This window comes from Bison bison, unplaced genomic scaffold (genome assembly GCF_000754665.1).
Source record: "Bison bison bison isolate TAMUID 2011002044 unplaced genomic scaffold, Bison_UMD1.0 scf7180017864168, whole genome shotgun sequence".
NCBI classification, from domain to species: Eukaryota; Metazoa; Chordata; class Mammalia; order Artiodactyla; family Bovidae; genus Bison; species Bison bison.
Genome location: NW_011494740.1, coordinates 3,397,408 through 3,413,638, shown reverse-complemented (window position 1 = coordinate 3,413,638; position 16,231 = coordinate 3,397,408). Strand labels below are relative to the sequence as shown.

Below are 16,231 nucleotides of genomic sequence, written 5' to 3'. Positions count from 1 at the left end.
TTTGCATTTCTTTTTCTTGGGGATAGTCTTGATCCCTGTCTCCTGTACAATGTCATGAACCTCTGTCCATAGTTCATCAGGCACTCTGTCTATCAGATCTAGTCCCTTAAATCTATTTCTCACCTCCACTGTATAATCATAAGGGATTTGATTTAGGTCATACCTGAATGGTCTAGTGGTTTTCCCTACTTTCTTCAATTTCAGTCTGAATTTGGCAATAAGGAGTTCATGATCTGAGCCACAGTCAGCTCCCAGTCTTGTTTTTGCTGACTGTATAGAGCCTCTCCATGTTTGGCTGCAAAGAATATAATCAATCAATTTCAGTGTTGACCATCTGGTGATGTCCATGTGTATAGTCTTCTCTTGTGTTGTTAGAAGAGGGTGTTTGCTATGACCAGTGCATTCTCTTGGCAGAACTCTATTAGCCTTTGCCCTGCTTCATTCTGTACTCCAATGCCAAATTTGCCTGTTATTCCAAGTATTTCTTGACTTCCTACTTTTGCATTCCAGTCCCCTATAATGAAAAGGACATCTCTTTTGGGTGTTAGTTCTAGAAGGTCTTGTAGGTCTTCATAGACCCATTCAACATTCATTTCAACTGTTCAGCATTACTGGTTGGGGCACAGACTTGGATTACTGTGATATTGAATGGTTTGCCTTGGAAATGAACAGAGATCATTCTATCATTTTTGAGATTGCATCCACATACTGCATTTCAGACTCTTGTTGAGTATGATGACTACTCCATATCTTCTAAGGGATTCTTGCCCACAGTAATAGATAAAATGGTTATCTGAGTTAAATTCACCCATTCCAGTCCATTTTAGTTGGCTGATTCCTAAAATTTCGACATTCACTCTTGCCATCTCCTGTTTGAGCACTTCCAATTTCGCCTTGATTCATGGACCTAACATTCCAGGTTTCTATGCAGTATTTACTTCCATCACCAGTCGCATCCACAACTGGGTGGTGTTTTTGCTTTGCCTGTCTCTTCATTCTTTCTGGAGTTATTTCTCCACCTATCTCCAGTGGCATATTGGGCATCTACTGACCTGGGGAGTTCATCTTTCAGTGCCCTGTCTTTTTGCCTTTTCATACTGTTCATGGGGTTTTCAAGGCAAGAATGCTGAAGTGGTTTGCCAGACCCGTCTGTCTTGGGTGGCTCATAGTTTCATTGAGTTAGACAAGGCTGTGGTCCATGTGATCAGATTGGTTAGATTTCTGTGATTGTGGTTTTCATTCTGTCTGCCCTCTGACGGAGAAGGATAAGAGGCTTATGGAAGCTTCCTGATGGGAGAGACTGACAGAGGGGGAGAATGGGTCTTGTTCTGATGGGCGGGGCCATGCTCAGTAAATCTTTAATCCAATTTTCTGTTGATGGGTGGTGCGTGTTCCCTCCCTGTTAATGTACTTTCACAAAGAGTTGGTGAACTGAACTGAACTGAACAGGAGAGGAAGGGGCAGGGCACAACTTTTGAAAGAATGACATGACCCAAGGTCACAACTTAAACCAATTAGAATCACATGGGACCAAGATGGCAGACAAGACTAGACCTTGATCCTCAATCAGCAAGCAAAATGACACACCCAGAGGTGCCATGACAGTTGCAGGGCAAAAGACCAAGGAGTGGGTGATAGCCCAAGTCCTGGAGACCTCCACTCCTTCCCAAAAATAGTTGGAATAATTCTCCCACTCATTAGTATATGAAATTACCTAGCCTATAAAAACTAACTGTGCTGCATTTTGCAGTACACTTGCCCTCTGTGATGGCCCACACTCTTGTTTGTGGACTGTGTTTCTCTCTGAATCTGAATAAATCCATTTCTTACATATCAGTTTGTGTCTCACGAAGTCTTTCTGCAGTGAGACATCAAGAACCTGAGCTTTATTAGGCCCTGAAACCAGGTACCATGGGTTTTGGCCTGGTTCGAGTTCCAGTCATGTGGGTTCAAGTTTGAAACTGGGTTTTGGCTGGAGTCCCAGACATGTGGGTTCAAGTCCCAATCTGAGGTAAACAGTTTTAATACCCCTACTCTAATTCTTGAGTGTTAATTCCTACCTGTCTTTGTTGTGTTTAGACTTGAGCCTGATCTTTCTTCTCTGTTGGCAGTAACCCTAATTGCAATAGTCTTGAATAAAGTCTTCTTTACTATTTTAACAAGTGTTAGGTTAATTTTTTAATAGAAGCAGCCTGTGTAACAAGTCCATACAGTGAGTTACTAAGGCTCAACTGTAGATCACCATGGCTTGTCTTTTTTTTTTTCATGGTCATAAAATCTTAACATTTTAAGCCTAAACTTTACAGAATAAATATACTGGACCCTATCTCCATCAATCCTAACTTTTAGTTGCTATTTTAATGTTAAATGTTGCCCTAACCACTAAAATATTAGTGGTCTTACAATGTCTGGATTATGGAAATACATATTTCTGAGTTAAATGCTTCAGATCATCTGGTGTGTGCTCTTCTGAGGGATCCTGAACCAGAATCACTCAACTAAGCTGCTCCTGAACAGAAGCTGTGAGATAATAAATACTGTGTTAAGTCACTAAGTTTTGGGGTAATCTAATATGTAGCAACAGAGTATTATAGGCTGGGAGCCTTAAACAGAAAGTATTCCTCACAGTTCTAGATCTGGGAAGTCCATGATCAGGGTATCAGTAGATTCAGTGTCCAGTGAAGACCTGCTTCATAGATGGCTGTCTTCTCACTGTGTCTCACGTTGCTGTTGTTGTTCAATTACTAAATTGTGTCCAACTCGTTGTAACCCCATGGACTGTAGCATGCCAGGCCACCCTGTCCTTCATTATCTCCTGGAGTTTGCTTAAATTTATGTCCATTGAGTTGGTGATGCCATCCAACCATTTCATTCTCTGTTGTCCCCTTCTCCTGCCTTCATTCTTCCCCAGCCAGTATCAGTGTTTTTTCAGTGACTCAGTTCTTCACATCAGGTAGCCAAAGAATTTGAGCTTCAGATCCATCTTTCCAATGAATATTCAGGAATGATTTCATTTAGGACTGACTGGTTTGATCTCCTTTCTATCCAAGGGACTCTCAAGAGTGTTCTCCAGTACCACAGTTCAAAAGGATCAATATTTTGATGCTCAGCCTTCTTTATGGTCCAACTTTCACATCCATACATGACTACTGGAAAAACCATAGCTTTGACTATATGGACCTTTGTTGGCAAAGTGATGTCTATGCTTTGTAATATGCTGTCTAGGTTTGTCATAGCTTTTCTTCCAAGGAGCAAGTGGTTTTTAATTTCATGGCTGCAGTTATAATCTGCAGTAAACTTTGGAGCCCAAAGAAAGAAAACTGGTTTTTCATTTTTCACTGTTTCTATTTTTCTCCTGTTTGCCATGAAATGATGGTACCAGATGCCATGATTTTAGTTTCTTGAATGTTGAGTTTTAAGTCAGCTTTTTCACTCTCTTCTTTCACCCTTATCAAGAGGCTCTTTAGTTACTCTTCCGCTGTCTGCCATTAGCATGATATCATCTGCATATTTGAGGTTGTTGATGTTGTTGTCTCACATTGCAGAAGGGAGCTTTCTGAGTTTCTTCCATAATAGCATTAATCCTGGTGATAAGGGCTCTACTCTCATGGTGTAATCACCTCCCAAATATCCCACCTCCTAATAGCATCACATTGGAGATTAAAATTTCACCATGAATTTTGGTGGGGGACACAAACATTCAGTACATAACAGAAATTATAGTGTCAGTTCAGTTCAGTCGCTCAGTCTGTTTGCGACCCCATGAATTGCAGCACGCCAGGCCTCCCTGTCCATCACCAACTCCCAGAGTTCACTCAGACTCAGAGCCATTGAGTCAGTGATGCCATCCAGCCATTTTATCCTCTGTCGTCCCCTTCTCTTCCTACCCCCAATCCCTCCCAGCATCAGAGTCGGCTATTCACATGAGGTGGCCAAAGTACTGGAGTTTCAGCTTTAGCATCGTTCCTTCCAAAGAAATCCCAGGGCTGATCTCTTTCAGAATGGACTAGTTGGATCTCCTTGCAGTCCAAGGGACTCAAGAGTCTTCTCCAACACCACAGTTCAAAAGCATCAATTCTTTGGCGCTCAGCCTTCTTCACAGTCCAACTCTCACATCCATACATGACTACTGGAAAAACCATAACCTTGACTAGACGGACCTTTGTTGGCAAAGTAATGTCTCTGCTTTTCAATATGCTGTCTAGGTTGGTCATAGCTTTTCTTACAAGTAGTAAGTGTCTTTTAATTTCATGGCTGCAGTCACCATCTGCAGTGATTTTGGAGCCCCCAAAAATAAAAGTCTGACACTGTTTCCACTGTTTCCCCATCTATTTCCCATGAAGTGATGGGACCAGATGCCATGATCTTCGTTTTCTGAATGTTGAGCTTTAAGCCAACTTTTTCACTCTCCACATTCACTCATCAAGAGGCTTTTTAGTTCCTCTTCACTTTCTGCCATAAGGGTGGTGTCATCTGCCTGTCTGAGGTTATTGATATTTCTCCTGGCAATCTTGATTGCAGCTTGTGCTTTTTCCAGCCCAGCATTTCTCATGATGTACCCTGCGTATAAATTAAATAAGCAGGGTGACAATATACAGCCTTGACGTATTCGTTTTCCTATTTGGAACCAGTCTGTTGTTCCAAGTCCAGTTCTAACTGTTGCTTCCTGACCTGCATACAGGTTTCTCAAGAGGCAGGTCAGGTGGTCTGGTATTCCCATCTCTTTCAGAATTGTCCACAGTTTATTGTGATCCACACAGTTAAAGGCTTTGGCATAGTCAATAAAGCAGAAATAGATGTTTTTCTGGAACTCTCTTACTTTTTCCATGATCCAGCAGATGTTGGCAATTTGATCTCTGGTTCCTCTGCCTTTGGAAGTTCAAGGTTCACGTATTGCTGAAGCCTGGCTTGGAGAATTTTGAGCATTACTTTACTAGCGTGTGAGATGGGTGCAATTGTGCAGTAGTTTGAGCATTCTTTGGCATTACCTTTCTTTGGGATTGGAATGAAAACTGACCTTTTCCAGTCCTGTGGCCTTAAACTAGGTTTAAAAAAACCAAAGAACTAAGAGGAACTTCCCTGATGGTTCAGTGATTAGGAGTCTGCTTTTGAAACAGGAGGGAAGGGGGCAGGGCACCACCTTTGAAAGAATGATATAGCTGGAGGGCACAACATAAACTGATTAGAACGAAATGGGTCCAAAATGGCAGACAAGTCAACTTGACTAGACCTTGATCTTCTGTATGGGCTCACTGTAACACATCAGCAGGCTAAATGACACACCCAGAGGTGCCATGACAGTTCCAAGGTTGACCATCAAACACCAAAAGTGGGTGGTAGCCTAACCCCTGGAAATCCCCACCCCCTTCCCCAAACTAGTTGGAATAATCCTCCCACTCATTAGCCTGTGAAATTACCGAGCGCATAAAAGCCAACCACACCACATTTCAAGGCCACTGCACTGGCCCTTTGTGTTGACCCACACTGTCTGTAGAGTGTGTTTCTCTCTGAATAACTCCACTTCTTACCTATCGTTTTGTCTCTTACTGAATTCTTTCTGTGATGAGAACATCAAGAACCTGAGCTTCATTAGGTCCTAAACCAGGTCTGTGACCTCAGTGGGAAGACTGTGAGTTTTGACTGAGTTTGAGTCCCAAACTGGGTTTTGACTGGTTTCAAGTCTCAGCCATGTGGGGTCAAGTCCCAATCTGAGGTAAATGGTTTCACTTCCAGTGCAGGGGATGGGTTCAACCCCTGGTTGAGGAACTAAAATCCCACATGGTGTGTGATGTGGCCCAAAACCAAAAACAAAACAAAACCATTAGGAATTAGAACACTAGAAGAACTAGAAAGAGCTATGTACAAAAAAATTCATATGACCCATTAGATATGGCAGAGTCAAATTTTCAAATGTAACATCTAATATGTTTTCCTCTAGTACTCATGTAGGGGCAGAGCTAAAAAAAAAAAACTTGTAACCTATTCCTTTATCTTTCTTTAAAACTTTCTGGAACCACCAAAATAAAGTTTTCACCGGTAGTCCTTTTTCAGTAAATGATACTTCTCTTTTTTCTTTTTAGTAAATAGTATTGTATTTCTGTCCAACTAGTTGCTGAAGACAAAACATCTGGGAACACTCCTTGTTATTTCCTTCTCCTTATTCCTGACCTCCAATCACAAAATTTTGTTCATTACATGTATTAAGCATTTCTCTGCAAATTATAATCACAATGAAATATCACTTCACCCCTGTCAGAATGGCCCTCATCAAAGAGTCTACAAATAACAAATATTGGAGAGGATGTGGAGAAAAGAGAACCCTTGTATACTGTTGGTGGGAATGCAAATTGGTGCAGCCACTGTGGAAAACAGTATGGGAGTTCCTTGAAAAGCCAAAAATAGAGTTACCATATGAGCCAGCAATTCACTCCTGGGTGTACATCTGGAGAAAAATGAAAACACTAATTTGAAAAGATGCATGCACCCCAGTATTCATAGCAGCACTATTTACAATAGGCAAGATGTTGAAGCAACCCAATGCCCATTGATAGATGATTAGATTAAGATGTCATATGCAAATGAAATGGAATATCACTCAGCCATAAAAAGAATGGAATATTGCCATTTGCAGCAATGTGGATGGATCTGGAGAATATTATGCTTAGTGAAATGTCAAAGACAAATTATACATGGTATCACTCATATGTTGAATCTAAAAAAATAATACAAATGAATGTACATACAAAAGAAACATTCATAGATATAGAAAACAAGTTTATGGTTACCAAAGCAAAGGAAGGAATAAATTATAGGTATGGGAGTAACAGATGCAAACTATTATAAAATAGAGAAGCAACAAGGATTTATTGTATGAAAAAGTGAAAGTTGCTCAGTTGTGTCTGACCCTTTGTGACTCCGTGGATTATACAGTCCATGAAATTCTCTGAGCCAGAATACTGGAGTGGGTAGCTGTCCCTTTCTCTAGGGGATCTTCCTAATTCAGGGATCAAACACAAGTCTTCTGCATTGCAGGTGGATTCTTTACCAGCTGAGCTACCAGGGAAGCCCCTTATTGTATAGCACAGGGAATTATATTCAATATCTTATAATAATCTATGATGGAATATAATCCACAAAAAAATGAATCATTTTGCTGTACACTTAAATACTGTAAGACATTTACACTTATATAAAAAAAAAAGCATTGAACATTTCTCAAACTACTGCCAAAATTATTTGATCTCTTAGCTTCCAAGCGTGTTCTGCTTCTAAACTATTCTCTAAACTACAATCAGGATATTCTTTATAAAGTGTAAATCTGCTAGTATTCTGTCTAAAACCATCCAATGGTTTCCACTGTTATTAGAATAAAGGTTTTTTTTTCGACATTGCAGCCTTAAGTAAGCTGCCTGTTTATTTCTCCAACTTAACTTAGCAGCTACTGACAAAACTTCTCTCCATCAAATCTGATTTTGGCTGCTCGGAGCCCTTCTCTTGAGTAGGCTCTGACATTGGGCTCTGCCCTTGGTCTGTTTAGTCCAGGTGTAGCAAAAATTCTGCTGAGTCAGTTAGTGAAAATCTCACCTTTGGTGTCTGAACATTCTCTATTATATTTGATAAAATTCCTCATACTCCACTGTCAATATCTTCCCAGCCCTGCCCTGCCCGCAGTAAGAATCCTGCTGCTGTCTCTTCAGTTGTGTCTGACTCTGTGTGACCCCATAGATGGCAGCCCACCAGGCTCCCCCGTCCCTGGGATTCTCCAGGCAAGAATACTGGAGTGGGTTGCCATTTCCTTCTCCAGTGCATGAAAGTGGAAAGTCAAAGTGAAGTTGCTCAGTCGTGTCCGACTCTTCGAGACCCCACAGGACCGCAGCCTACCAGGCTCCTCCGTCCATGGGATTTTCCAGGCAAGAGTACTGGCGTGGGGTGCCACTGCCTTTGGTATTCATTGCTACTTGGCTATAACTCCTCCCCCACTCCCATCATTGTATTTGCAGTTGAGTCCTATCTTTCCCCCACTACAAAATCCCCATTGCACCAATCACTTTTGAATTTTCCTGTCTTTAATGAATGTCATGAATGTTTAATGAATGTTTCCTTTACTACTATTCTATAATCTTTTAGCTCTTGCTGAACTGGACTTCTTTCTTCTGCCTCAGGACTTCTGCACATGTGATTCCTTTGACTGTGACTTTGTTTTCCCAGGTAACTACTACTGTTCTTCAAACTAGGCATCATTTTGTCAAAGGAGTATTCCCTGAACCCCAAAGCTATTATTAGCTCTCATATTAGATGTTCCATGATGCCCTTTATTTCTTAACACTCTTCACACTTGTAATTTGTTTTTCCTTGTGAACCTCAAAGAAAGATAAAGGCACTGTTGGCCTTGTTAATGTGCCCAACATTAATATTTACTAGTACATAGTAGACAGTCAGATATTAGCAAAGGTATGAGTAAACACACACATAAGAAAAATAAAAAACTCACAAATATACCAAGAATGGAGTTTCCTTATGATACTTAATTTTATTTTCATTTATAATTTTAATATAGTGCTAATAATACAGAAGTCAAATATTGACTTAATATTTAATTTCTATCAATTACAGTTTTGGTGTCATTAAACCATATGAAATCTTTTCCTAAGATCCTCTAACAAGACTACTTTGACTAATATTGTAAAATATTAATGATGGTACTGACTTCCTGGTTCATCAGTAGGCTACAGAACATATTTGCAAAACATATTTGCTTTTAAACAAATTCAGCAAATCAGACTTGAAGTCAGAACATAATACTGCATGTGAGTTGGAAGTGTTCTTCTCTTCTAGCATCTACATTTGCAAAGTTTCAGTGGGACAAAACAATCTTAGATGACAAAAAAAAGTAACTTAAGCACTTTGCTTTCTTTTTGTGGAGCTTCTAGTCACTATGGACACTCGAGAGAAATTAGCTGCTTTGGCTTTCAAAGCTTTTCTAAAGTATTTAAAAATTGACTGAAGGCTAGAGGAAGGGGCTAAGTTGTGTTTTTCTGTACCAGCAGAAACTATAGGAAACTCCTTTTTCAAAACGGTTGTTGCAGGTTTATCCAAAGGCTTTGGACTTGTCACCCATTCACGGCAGTGCTGCTTTATCCATTCTAATAACTGGACATCGCGTCCCAACTGGTGTCCTACATGATGTTCAGAGTCAATAAGTGCAACAGCGTATACTTTGCTCATCACATCCCACTTTTTACGAACAAGCAAGTCCATAAAAACCAAGCCTCCATAACCATGTACAATGAAAGCAACATCCTTGCCTTCAGTCTTTGAAATGAAGTAATCCCAAATATAAGCCATGTGTTCTTCAGGGGTGTTGCTGCATCTTTTTGGAATACATTGGAGAGACTCCTGGAGAGAGAAAAAGCTCTTTGTCTGAACCATTTTTCTGGAAGCGAACTCACCATTTTGTGTTAAAAGGCCTTTCCACTCTTCTCCTGTCTGCTGGTCCACAAAATTGTCATTGGGGTTTAGCACAATTACATCATAATGTGCCTGCAATGCCATTTGAATACATGGTATCTGACTTCCATGCTGGAGACCATGATGTATTATTGCTTGCTGACTCCACTGACCAGCTCTAAAGACCCCGTGGTCTTGAAGGAGGACAAGAAGAGCAGAATGATGATTTGATAACGCTCTCTCACTCATGAAAAAGAAGCTTCTTGGTTCCTTATCAGCCTCTGGTGGGATATATACTTTTTGTAATTTGCACACTTTCTCCAAAAGTTCATAAATGTATTGTTCAAGCAAATGGCCAAGGGCCCAGTAGCGCTTGCTATTCCTCTCCAGGACATTTTTATAATAGTTAAAGGCAAAAGGCCCATGTGTCTCAGTGTGTCTCAATTCAGCTTTTTCATTGAAGTCATATTTAAGTTCTTCTAGTAAGTCAGATTGTTCAATAAATTTTCGGAAGCTCAGTTTCTGAGTCACTGGTAACCACTGAAAGTAAAAAGCAGTATTATGTCAGTACTAGAAAAAAATAAAATACAAATTTCATCTTGCTTAAGTCTTCCTGTGGGAAATCATGTTAAGTTAAGCACTTTATGAAGATATTAGGGCTTCCCTGGTGGCCCCATGGTAAAGAATCTGCCTGCCAATGCAGGAGACACAAGAGATGTGGTTTTGAACCCTGGGATGGGAAGATCCCTTAGAAGAGGAAATGGGAACCCACTCCAGTATTCTTGCCTGGGAAATCCCATAGATGGGGGATCTTGGAGGGCTACAGTCCGTAGGGTTGCAAAGAGAGTCAGGCACAACTTAGTGACCAAACAGCAAACATGAAGACATTAATATATTAACCTATGGTAGAGATTTTAACTCAAAATAATTGTGGAAAATGCACAGTAGTGAGAAGTTGAATACACTAAGGGACAATGGATAGACCATATATAAAAACAGAACTCTGACCCACAATCTGCAGCAACTTGCCCAGGAAGTAAATCTCTCATCTACAATAAACAGCCCTGGAAGCCAGTCTTAAAAGGCAGAATCTCAGGAAGTGAGACTGCTTACTTCTAGTGACAATCTGAGAAGTCAAACAATAACTTCTGTCACAGTTGGCCCCAAATGGCCAAGACTTGATTTGTATTTATTTACTTATTTGGCTGTGCCCAGTCTTAGCTGTGGCATGCAGGATCTTTAGTTGCAGCATGTGGCATCTAGTTCCCTGACCAAGGGTCGAACCCTGGGGTCCCCTGCATTGGCAATGTGGAGTCTCAGCCACTGGACCACCAGGCAAGTCCCAAGACTTGGTTAATAACTTATAGCTTCCGTAATTTTTATACCTGCTTCCAACTTAGGACCCACCAGAGAAAGCCACATAGGCACCCCTAACCAGTGACACAGGATGGCTCCCTTTTAGTTAGCTTGTAGACAGCTTCCTCATGCCGATATGGTCCAATCAGGACATGCCAGCAGCCTTCCCTTTTTTTCCACTACAAAGCTTTCCTGCTCGTCTGCTGGCTTTTGAGTCACTGCCAGAATGCAAGTGATGGTGGCTGACTCCCTTGCTATAGTGAGCTCAGAATGAATAGATTTTGTTTTTCTCATTTGGTTAGTCTTTATCTCCACAGTAAGCATTTAAATATTTTTGCTATTAAATAAACGACAGGGGATGGCAGTAGATGTGAAATGTGAACCAGGCACTGGAGATTATGATCAAGTTATCTAATAATAGAAGATATGGTTATTCTGATGTTTGAAACTAAAAGTGACTGAGAAGTTAACTTAGTTATTGTAGTCATAGCCCAAAGGGAAAGAAAAGTCCTTGAAAGGTTAAGTCCCGGGAGGAAAAAAACCTCAATAGACTTTATTTTGGGGAGAAAAAAAAAGGTTAAGTGGTTTGTGCTAAAATCAAACAACTGTTAAATGATTAGGTACTGAGGCTATGTGACTCAAATTCATGTTCTTAACAAATACATTAATACTCTTGCTCCTGAATTTCTGAACACTCGCACTAGCAACCACAACCCACTTCCAATAAATAGCACTTAAAATGATTTTCAGTGCCACTCAAGGCTTAAGGTAAAATCAAAACAGTGCCAGCTTGCTTTGATTTCTTAACTCTTTTCTCACTTTCTGAATCTGACTCCCATATCCAACCAGTACTTTATGAAGGTATTTGGTTATCCAAATTATCCAACCTATATAGACTGCTATTTTCTGTTCCTTTAAAAACTTTTCCTTCCAATGTTGCTGATCTCAGGTGCTGTTATGTAATTAATATCTTTTCCTAGAGTGCAAGTGACAGATAGGAGGAGCCTCTGGAAGTAGATTACTTGATTTGGGTTTAAATTCTAGCTCCAAATGTTAAGTTGAATGACTTTTAGCTGGTTTCTTAACCTCTATCAGTTTCAGTTTCTTCAACTTCTGAGTTTTAGTTTATACTATCTGAAACAGCAAATGATATTACCCTCTATCCTGCCACTCTACTTTATTTTTCTTCATAGCCTACATTACCACCTGACATATAATTGTATATTTAAAAACTGTCTCTCCTCACTAGAATGAAAGCTCTGTGAGAACAGGAACTTTGTTTAATTAACTGCTCTATCTATAGTACTTGGAACAGTGTCTGGGATATACAAATATTTTTTCAATGCATAAATGCAAAATAGGATAACATTTCACAAGGCTGTTGTGAGAATTAATATAGATAAAAGCCATTTTATGCAGTGTCTCACACATGGAAGTTTCTGTAAAATAAGACAGGATGATCTTCTTTTTGAGAAATATGAAATAAAAAAAAATCTCTCTCTTGCCCAGCCTTTCTTATTCACTCAACATTGTGATTTTTTCCCACATTAATAAGCACAGTCCGAGATCATTCATTTTACTAATTTATAGTGTTCCATTGCTTGAATATGCCATGGTTTAACCATTATTCTGTTGAATAACTTTAAGGCTGCTCCAGTTTTCCACGATTATAAACAAAGTGGGGTTCCCTGGTAGCTCAGCTGGTAAAGAATCCCCCTGCAATGAGTGAGACTTGGGTTCAATTCCTGTATTGGGAAGATACCCTGGAGGAGGGCATGGCAACCCACTCCAGTATTCTTGCCTGGTTCTCCCCATGGACAGAGGAGCCTGGTGGGCTACAGTTCATGGGGGTCACAAAAAGTCAGACACAACTAAGTGACTAAGCACATAAAGCTACAATGAACATTCTTATATATGTTTTTGTGCACATATCAAGAGTTTCTCTAGGCAATATGCCTACAAGTGGAATTTCTAAGTCATGTTGACATCTTCCATTCTACCGGATACTGCTAAATTGCTCTCCAAAAGGAGGGTCTATTTGATAGTCTGGCATGGATGAGGTTTGTACAGAAAAGCAGTTATCTCTTATATCTAAAAATACTTTGTTTATTCAAACAAACTGCCCTTTTCTCTACTGAAATAGAAAGATAACCTAGTATGTAAAACTCAATGAACTAAACCTAAATCAACTAAACTAAACCAAAGAGCTAAAGAATGTTGTTAGCTAACTTTTCTTTCAATCAGAGTAAAACAAAATCGGTATTTTCTAATAGCATGTAATATATGGCATTCAATTCCTCTTTTTCACCTTTGTTAAGTGCGTTTGTACCTAGTTGTTTGAGAAACAATTCTCAGGGGAAAAGAATGGGAGTTTGCAAACTGGATAACCAATATGGCACACCGATAAATAAAGGACAAGTATTTAAGTGGAGAGAAAAGGAGCAAGGTGCAGAGTATCCTGTAGAATGAAAAGGCAGACAGTACTTTACAATTTATTGTAGTTTACATTGCTTGGCTAATACACTTCAACATGTAACTCTCCCCTGAATTCATATATAGCTGTTCCTTGATATATTTAGTCACCAACCAAACCTATTTATATTCAGATTGTACTTAAAAGTTAATTCACTTGGGAAGAGAAGTGTCATTTTTAGTTTAAGCTCTCCTCAAAGACATTGTTACTTAATGGGTAAAATAAAGAGTTGATCAATTTAACACTGCCATCATGTCCTGTAACTATTAAAAAAATCATAGCCACTGCTTTTAATCCTATAGTCAAAACAAAAATAGAATTTAATTTAAACACTAAAATCTAATTTAAACACTTTATATACACTTTTAACACCCAATAAAGAACCATACTCATTAAGATCAAACCTGTCCATCCTCTCCTCCTATAAAATACTGGGCTGATGAATTTCTAATCTCAAACAATCTTAATTTAAAAGGCTCTATACATGGTGAGCTAAACATACATAAAAGAAATGACCTTATCTACAAACATACTAAGGGAATCATTCACTTTTTTTGAATGATTCATTTATTTTAAAAGTTCACAATTCACTTATTTTAAAATAAGGAAGCTTTCACCTCAACATCATAAAACACTATAAAACAAAAGATCATGTAATTAGTCTTTCATAAACTGCAAAGTGAGATTGTTAAATGACTCCCTCAAAAGACGGAACTTTTTAGTCCTTTAAGTTGTTTGCAATACAACTATGCAGTAGATACTGTAAAAACAATAAAAATACTGGTTTAAAAAGCAAATTTCAAGTTTTTGAGCTTAAAGGTCATTTATCTTCAAATATGTTATTCAAAACCAGCTCCATTCAAAGAAACAATCTGACTCACTCTCTGTATTAACAGAAATGCTATATTTGGTTGAATGATAAGTTTAAATGATATGTTTGCAAGTTGACTAATATTATTTCTTATAATGTCATTTCTAATAGGTTGACTTACTGCTAAACTTTAAAACCATTTACTTTTAAGGAAGCTTTGCACAGAAATGGATTAGGCTTACTTAGAATTTCCTTTTTTATGTTTCCATCTCTTACCTCTATTTCCATCTTTTCCCAGCTCTGTTTCGTATAATATCCGCTGATGAATCAAGCCAGCGTGATTCTGGAGTAAAATTCAATTAAAAAAGTTGACTTATATAATAAAATACAGATATTTTCATTAGGCAGTGTTTTTATTTGCTAAAAAGAAATAAACTGAGCCTCTAAATGAAATCCTTGTAGTGAATTTCATTCGCAGCAAGTCCTGACGTATTTCTGCTTTTCAGCCATTCTGACCTTGCAAGACACTCCCCCGAGCCCAATAGGCATTATCACCTGGAGACTTACCCCTAGCTCCAACACAGACGACACAGTAATTAAAAAGTAAGGCTAAAAAAGCAAAAGCCAGGCTCTGGCAGTGAATTGAACAAGTTAAGTCCCATTACCAGCCTTGGCAAGATGGGGGAAGAGGGAAGCGGATGTTAAACTGCTGGAACATTCCAGTATCATTTGCCTCTAACTAGAGTGCTCTGTGTTATTTTGTTAAACTTGCTATGATTAAAGTTTACCCACTTAAAAAAAGTATTCAAATATGTACTTTATGGCTAATCAAATAGAACAATTTTATAAACTGATGGGTCCTATGAAAGGACTAAAAAAGTAATCAGCCCCAAAGTACTAATCGTTGAGTTCGTTGAAGTCAGGGTTATTCCCTTAAGTACTGTAATAAAAATTAGTTGAACAAATTAATATACAGCCACCCACTTTATAGCATCTCATTATTTTACGTTAAAAAATTGGGGTCCAGCTTTTTCCCTGTCCTTTAAAAATTATGGATTTGGATTTTGAAGAGATCCTATTACTTTTTTTCCCTCAGCTGACTTAATTGATTTCCACTCCAACTGCTAAACTAACAGGCTATTGATTTTTGTCTTGTTAAAGTCTTTTTGCTTCTAAATTTGAGGAAGCGCCTTGAGAACAGACACATAGCAGACGCCACGAGTAAAGTAATACCATCAAAGGACGATTTCTGGGGTAGCGAAGTGGGGGAATTCCTAGCTTCCTTGCTTTAATTTTTAGTCAACCGCATCTTCAAGTCAACAAAACCTTTATGGGCTAAAACCTCACACCCAGTCTCAGTGTCCTATAGGCACAGAGAGAATGAAAAAACGCCACTTAAACAAACACTTGAGCGGCTAACCCACAGAGCAAACAAGTCCCAGGAAGTGATTTCCGGATGGAGGTGGGAGGGGCAGTAATTTCCGGTCTGAGGCCGGCGACTGCTCTTGCGCAAGCGCAATTCTCACGTTCTTGGCTTTTTTTCCCCCCTCTCCCCTCCCCCTCCCTCCCCTACTCAGAGGGGGCTTGAGGTGACAGCGACTGCGATTCCAGCAGGAGGAGAAGATGGACAAGGGGAAGGCCGGGAGACGACGATCTTCTGCTGGTGAGAAAGGGTCGGAGGAGGACTGAGCATATTATCTCCTACCTCGGGCAAAGGGGAGACACAGGCGGCGACGGGAGCTGCGGCCCGGAGCTGTGAGGGCTCCGGCTCCGGCTCGGGCTCCGGCTTTGGCTCGGCTGTGCGGGGGGCGGAGGGGAGGGAGCGGTGGGGCCCCGCACAATGGAAGGTCCCCTGGTCTCACCGGCCCCTGCGGGTTGAAGACCCAGTCCGAGCTGTCATCAAAGCCTCAGTCGCTTTTCACCCCGTCACCCCTTTCATTTTTGTTTTCCTGCTAGCACCTTGCTTGGGTCTCGTCGAACCACGGGTCTTCCCGGTTGGTTTGTCGCTCTCCTGCCACGCCTTCTTCGTAATTCCACCAATGTTGCTGTTTCATTTCCAGCTTCTCGGCGCCTGACCCCACTTTCCCCTCTTCCTTTGATTCTTGACTTTGCCTCTTTCTCATTCCGCCCCCGCCCCCGCCCCC

General features: G+C 40.0%; 2 protein-coding genes across 10 annotated transcripts in view; one reads left to right on the top strand and one right to left on the bottom strand.

Annotated features, from left to right (window-relative positions):
• SENP7 (SUMO1/sentrin specific peptidase 7) overlaps window positions 1-16,231 on the top strand; it is a 190,787-nt gene that overhangs the window by 28,534 nt on the left and 146,022 nt on the right. For 6 of the 7 annotated variants that reach the window (XM_010841983.1, XM_010841988.1, XM_010841987.1 and 3 more), the window contains exon 2: window positions 15,665-15,750. In XM_010841983.1, coding sequence (XP_010840285.1) covers window positions 15,711-15,750 — 40 coding nt within the window. In that variant the 5' untranslated portion in view covers window positions 15,665-15,710. Of the gene's footprint in view, window positions 1-8,127; window positions 8,209-15,664; window positions 15,751-16,231 lie in introns of those variants that run through there. The other variant, XM_010841981.1, reaches the window with a different exon arrangement.
• On the bottom strand, window positions 8,506-16,224 carry LOC104990065 (putative protein FAM172B). Of its 3 annotated transcripts, none has more exons than XM_010841978.1 (3): window positions 15,793-16,224; window positions 14,364-14,430; window positions 8,506-9,987 (listed from the first exon to the last, which is right to left on the bottom strand). In XM_010841978.1, exons 2-3 carry the CDS (start codon window positions 14,373-14,375, stop codon window positions 8,896-8,898), a joined length of 1,104 nt encoding a protein of 367 aa, XP_010840280.1. In that variant the 5' UTR covers window positions 14,376-14,430; window positions 15,793-16,224; the 3' UTR covers window positions 8,506-8,895. The 3 variants fall into 3 exon arrangements, with proteins under 3 accessions (XP_010840280.1, XP_010840281.1, XP_010840282.1); XM_010841979.1 differs by having other exon boundaries at window positions 16,047-16,224; XM_010841980.1 differs by lacking the exon at window positions 15,793-16,224 and adding an exon at window positions 15,321-15,711.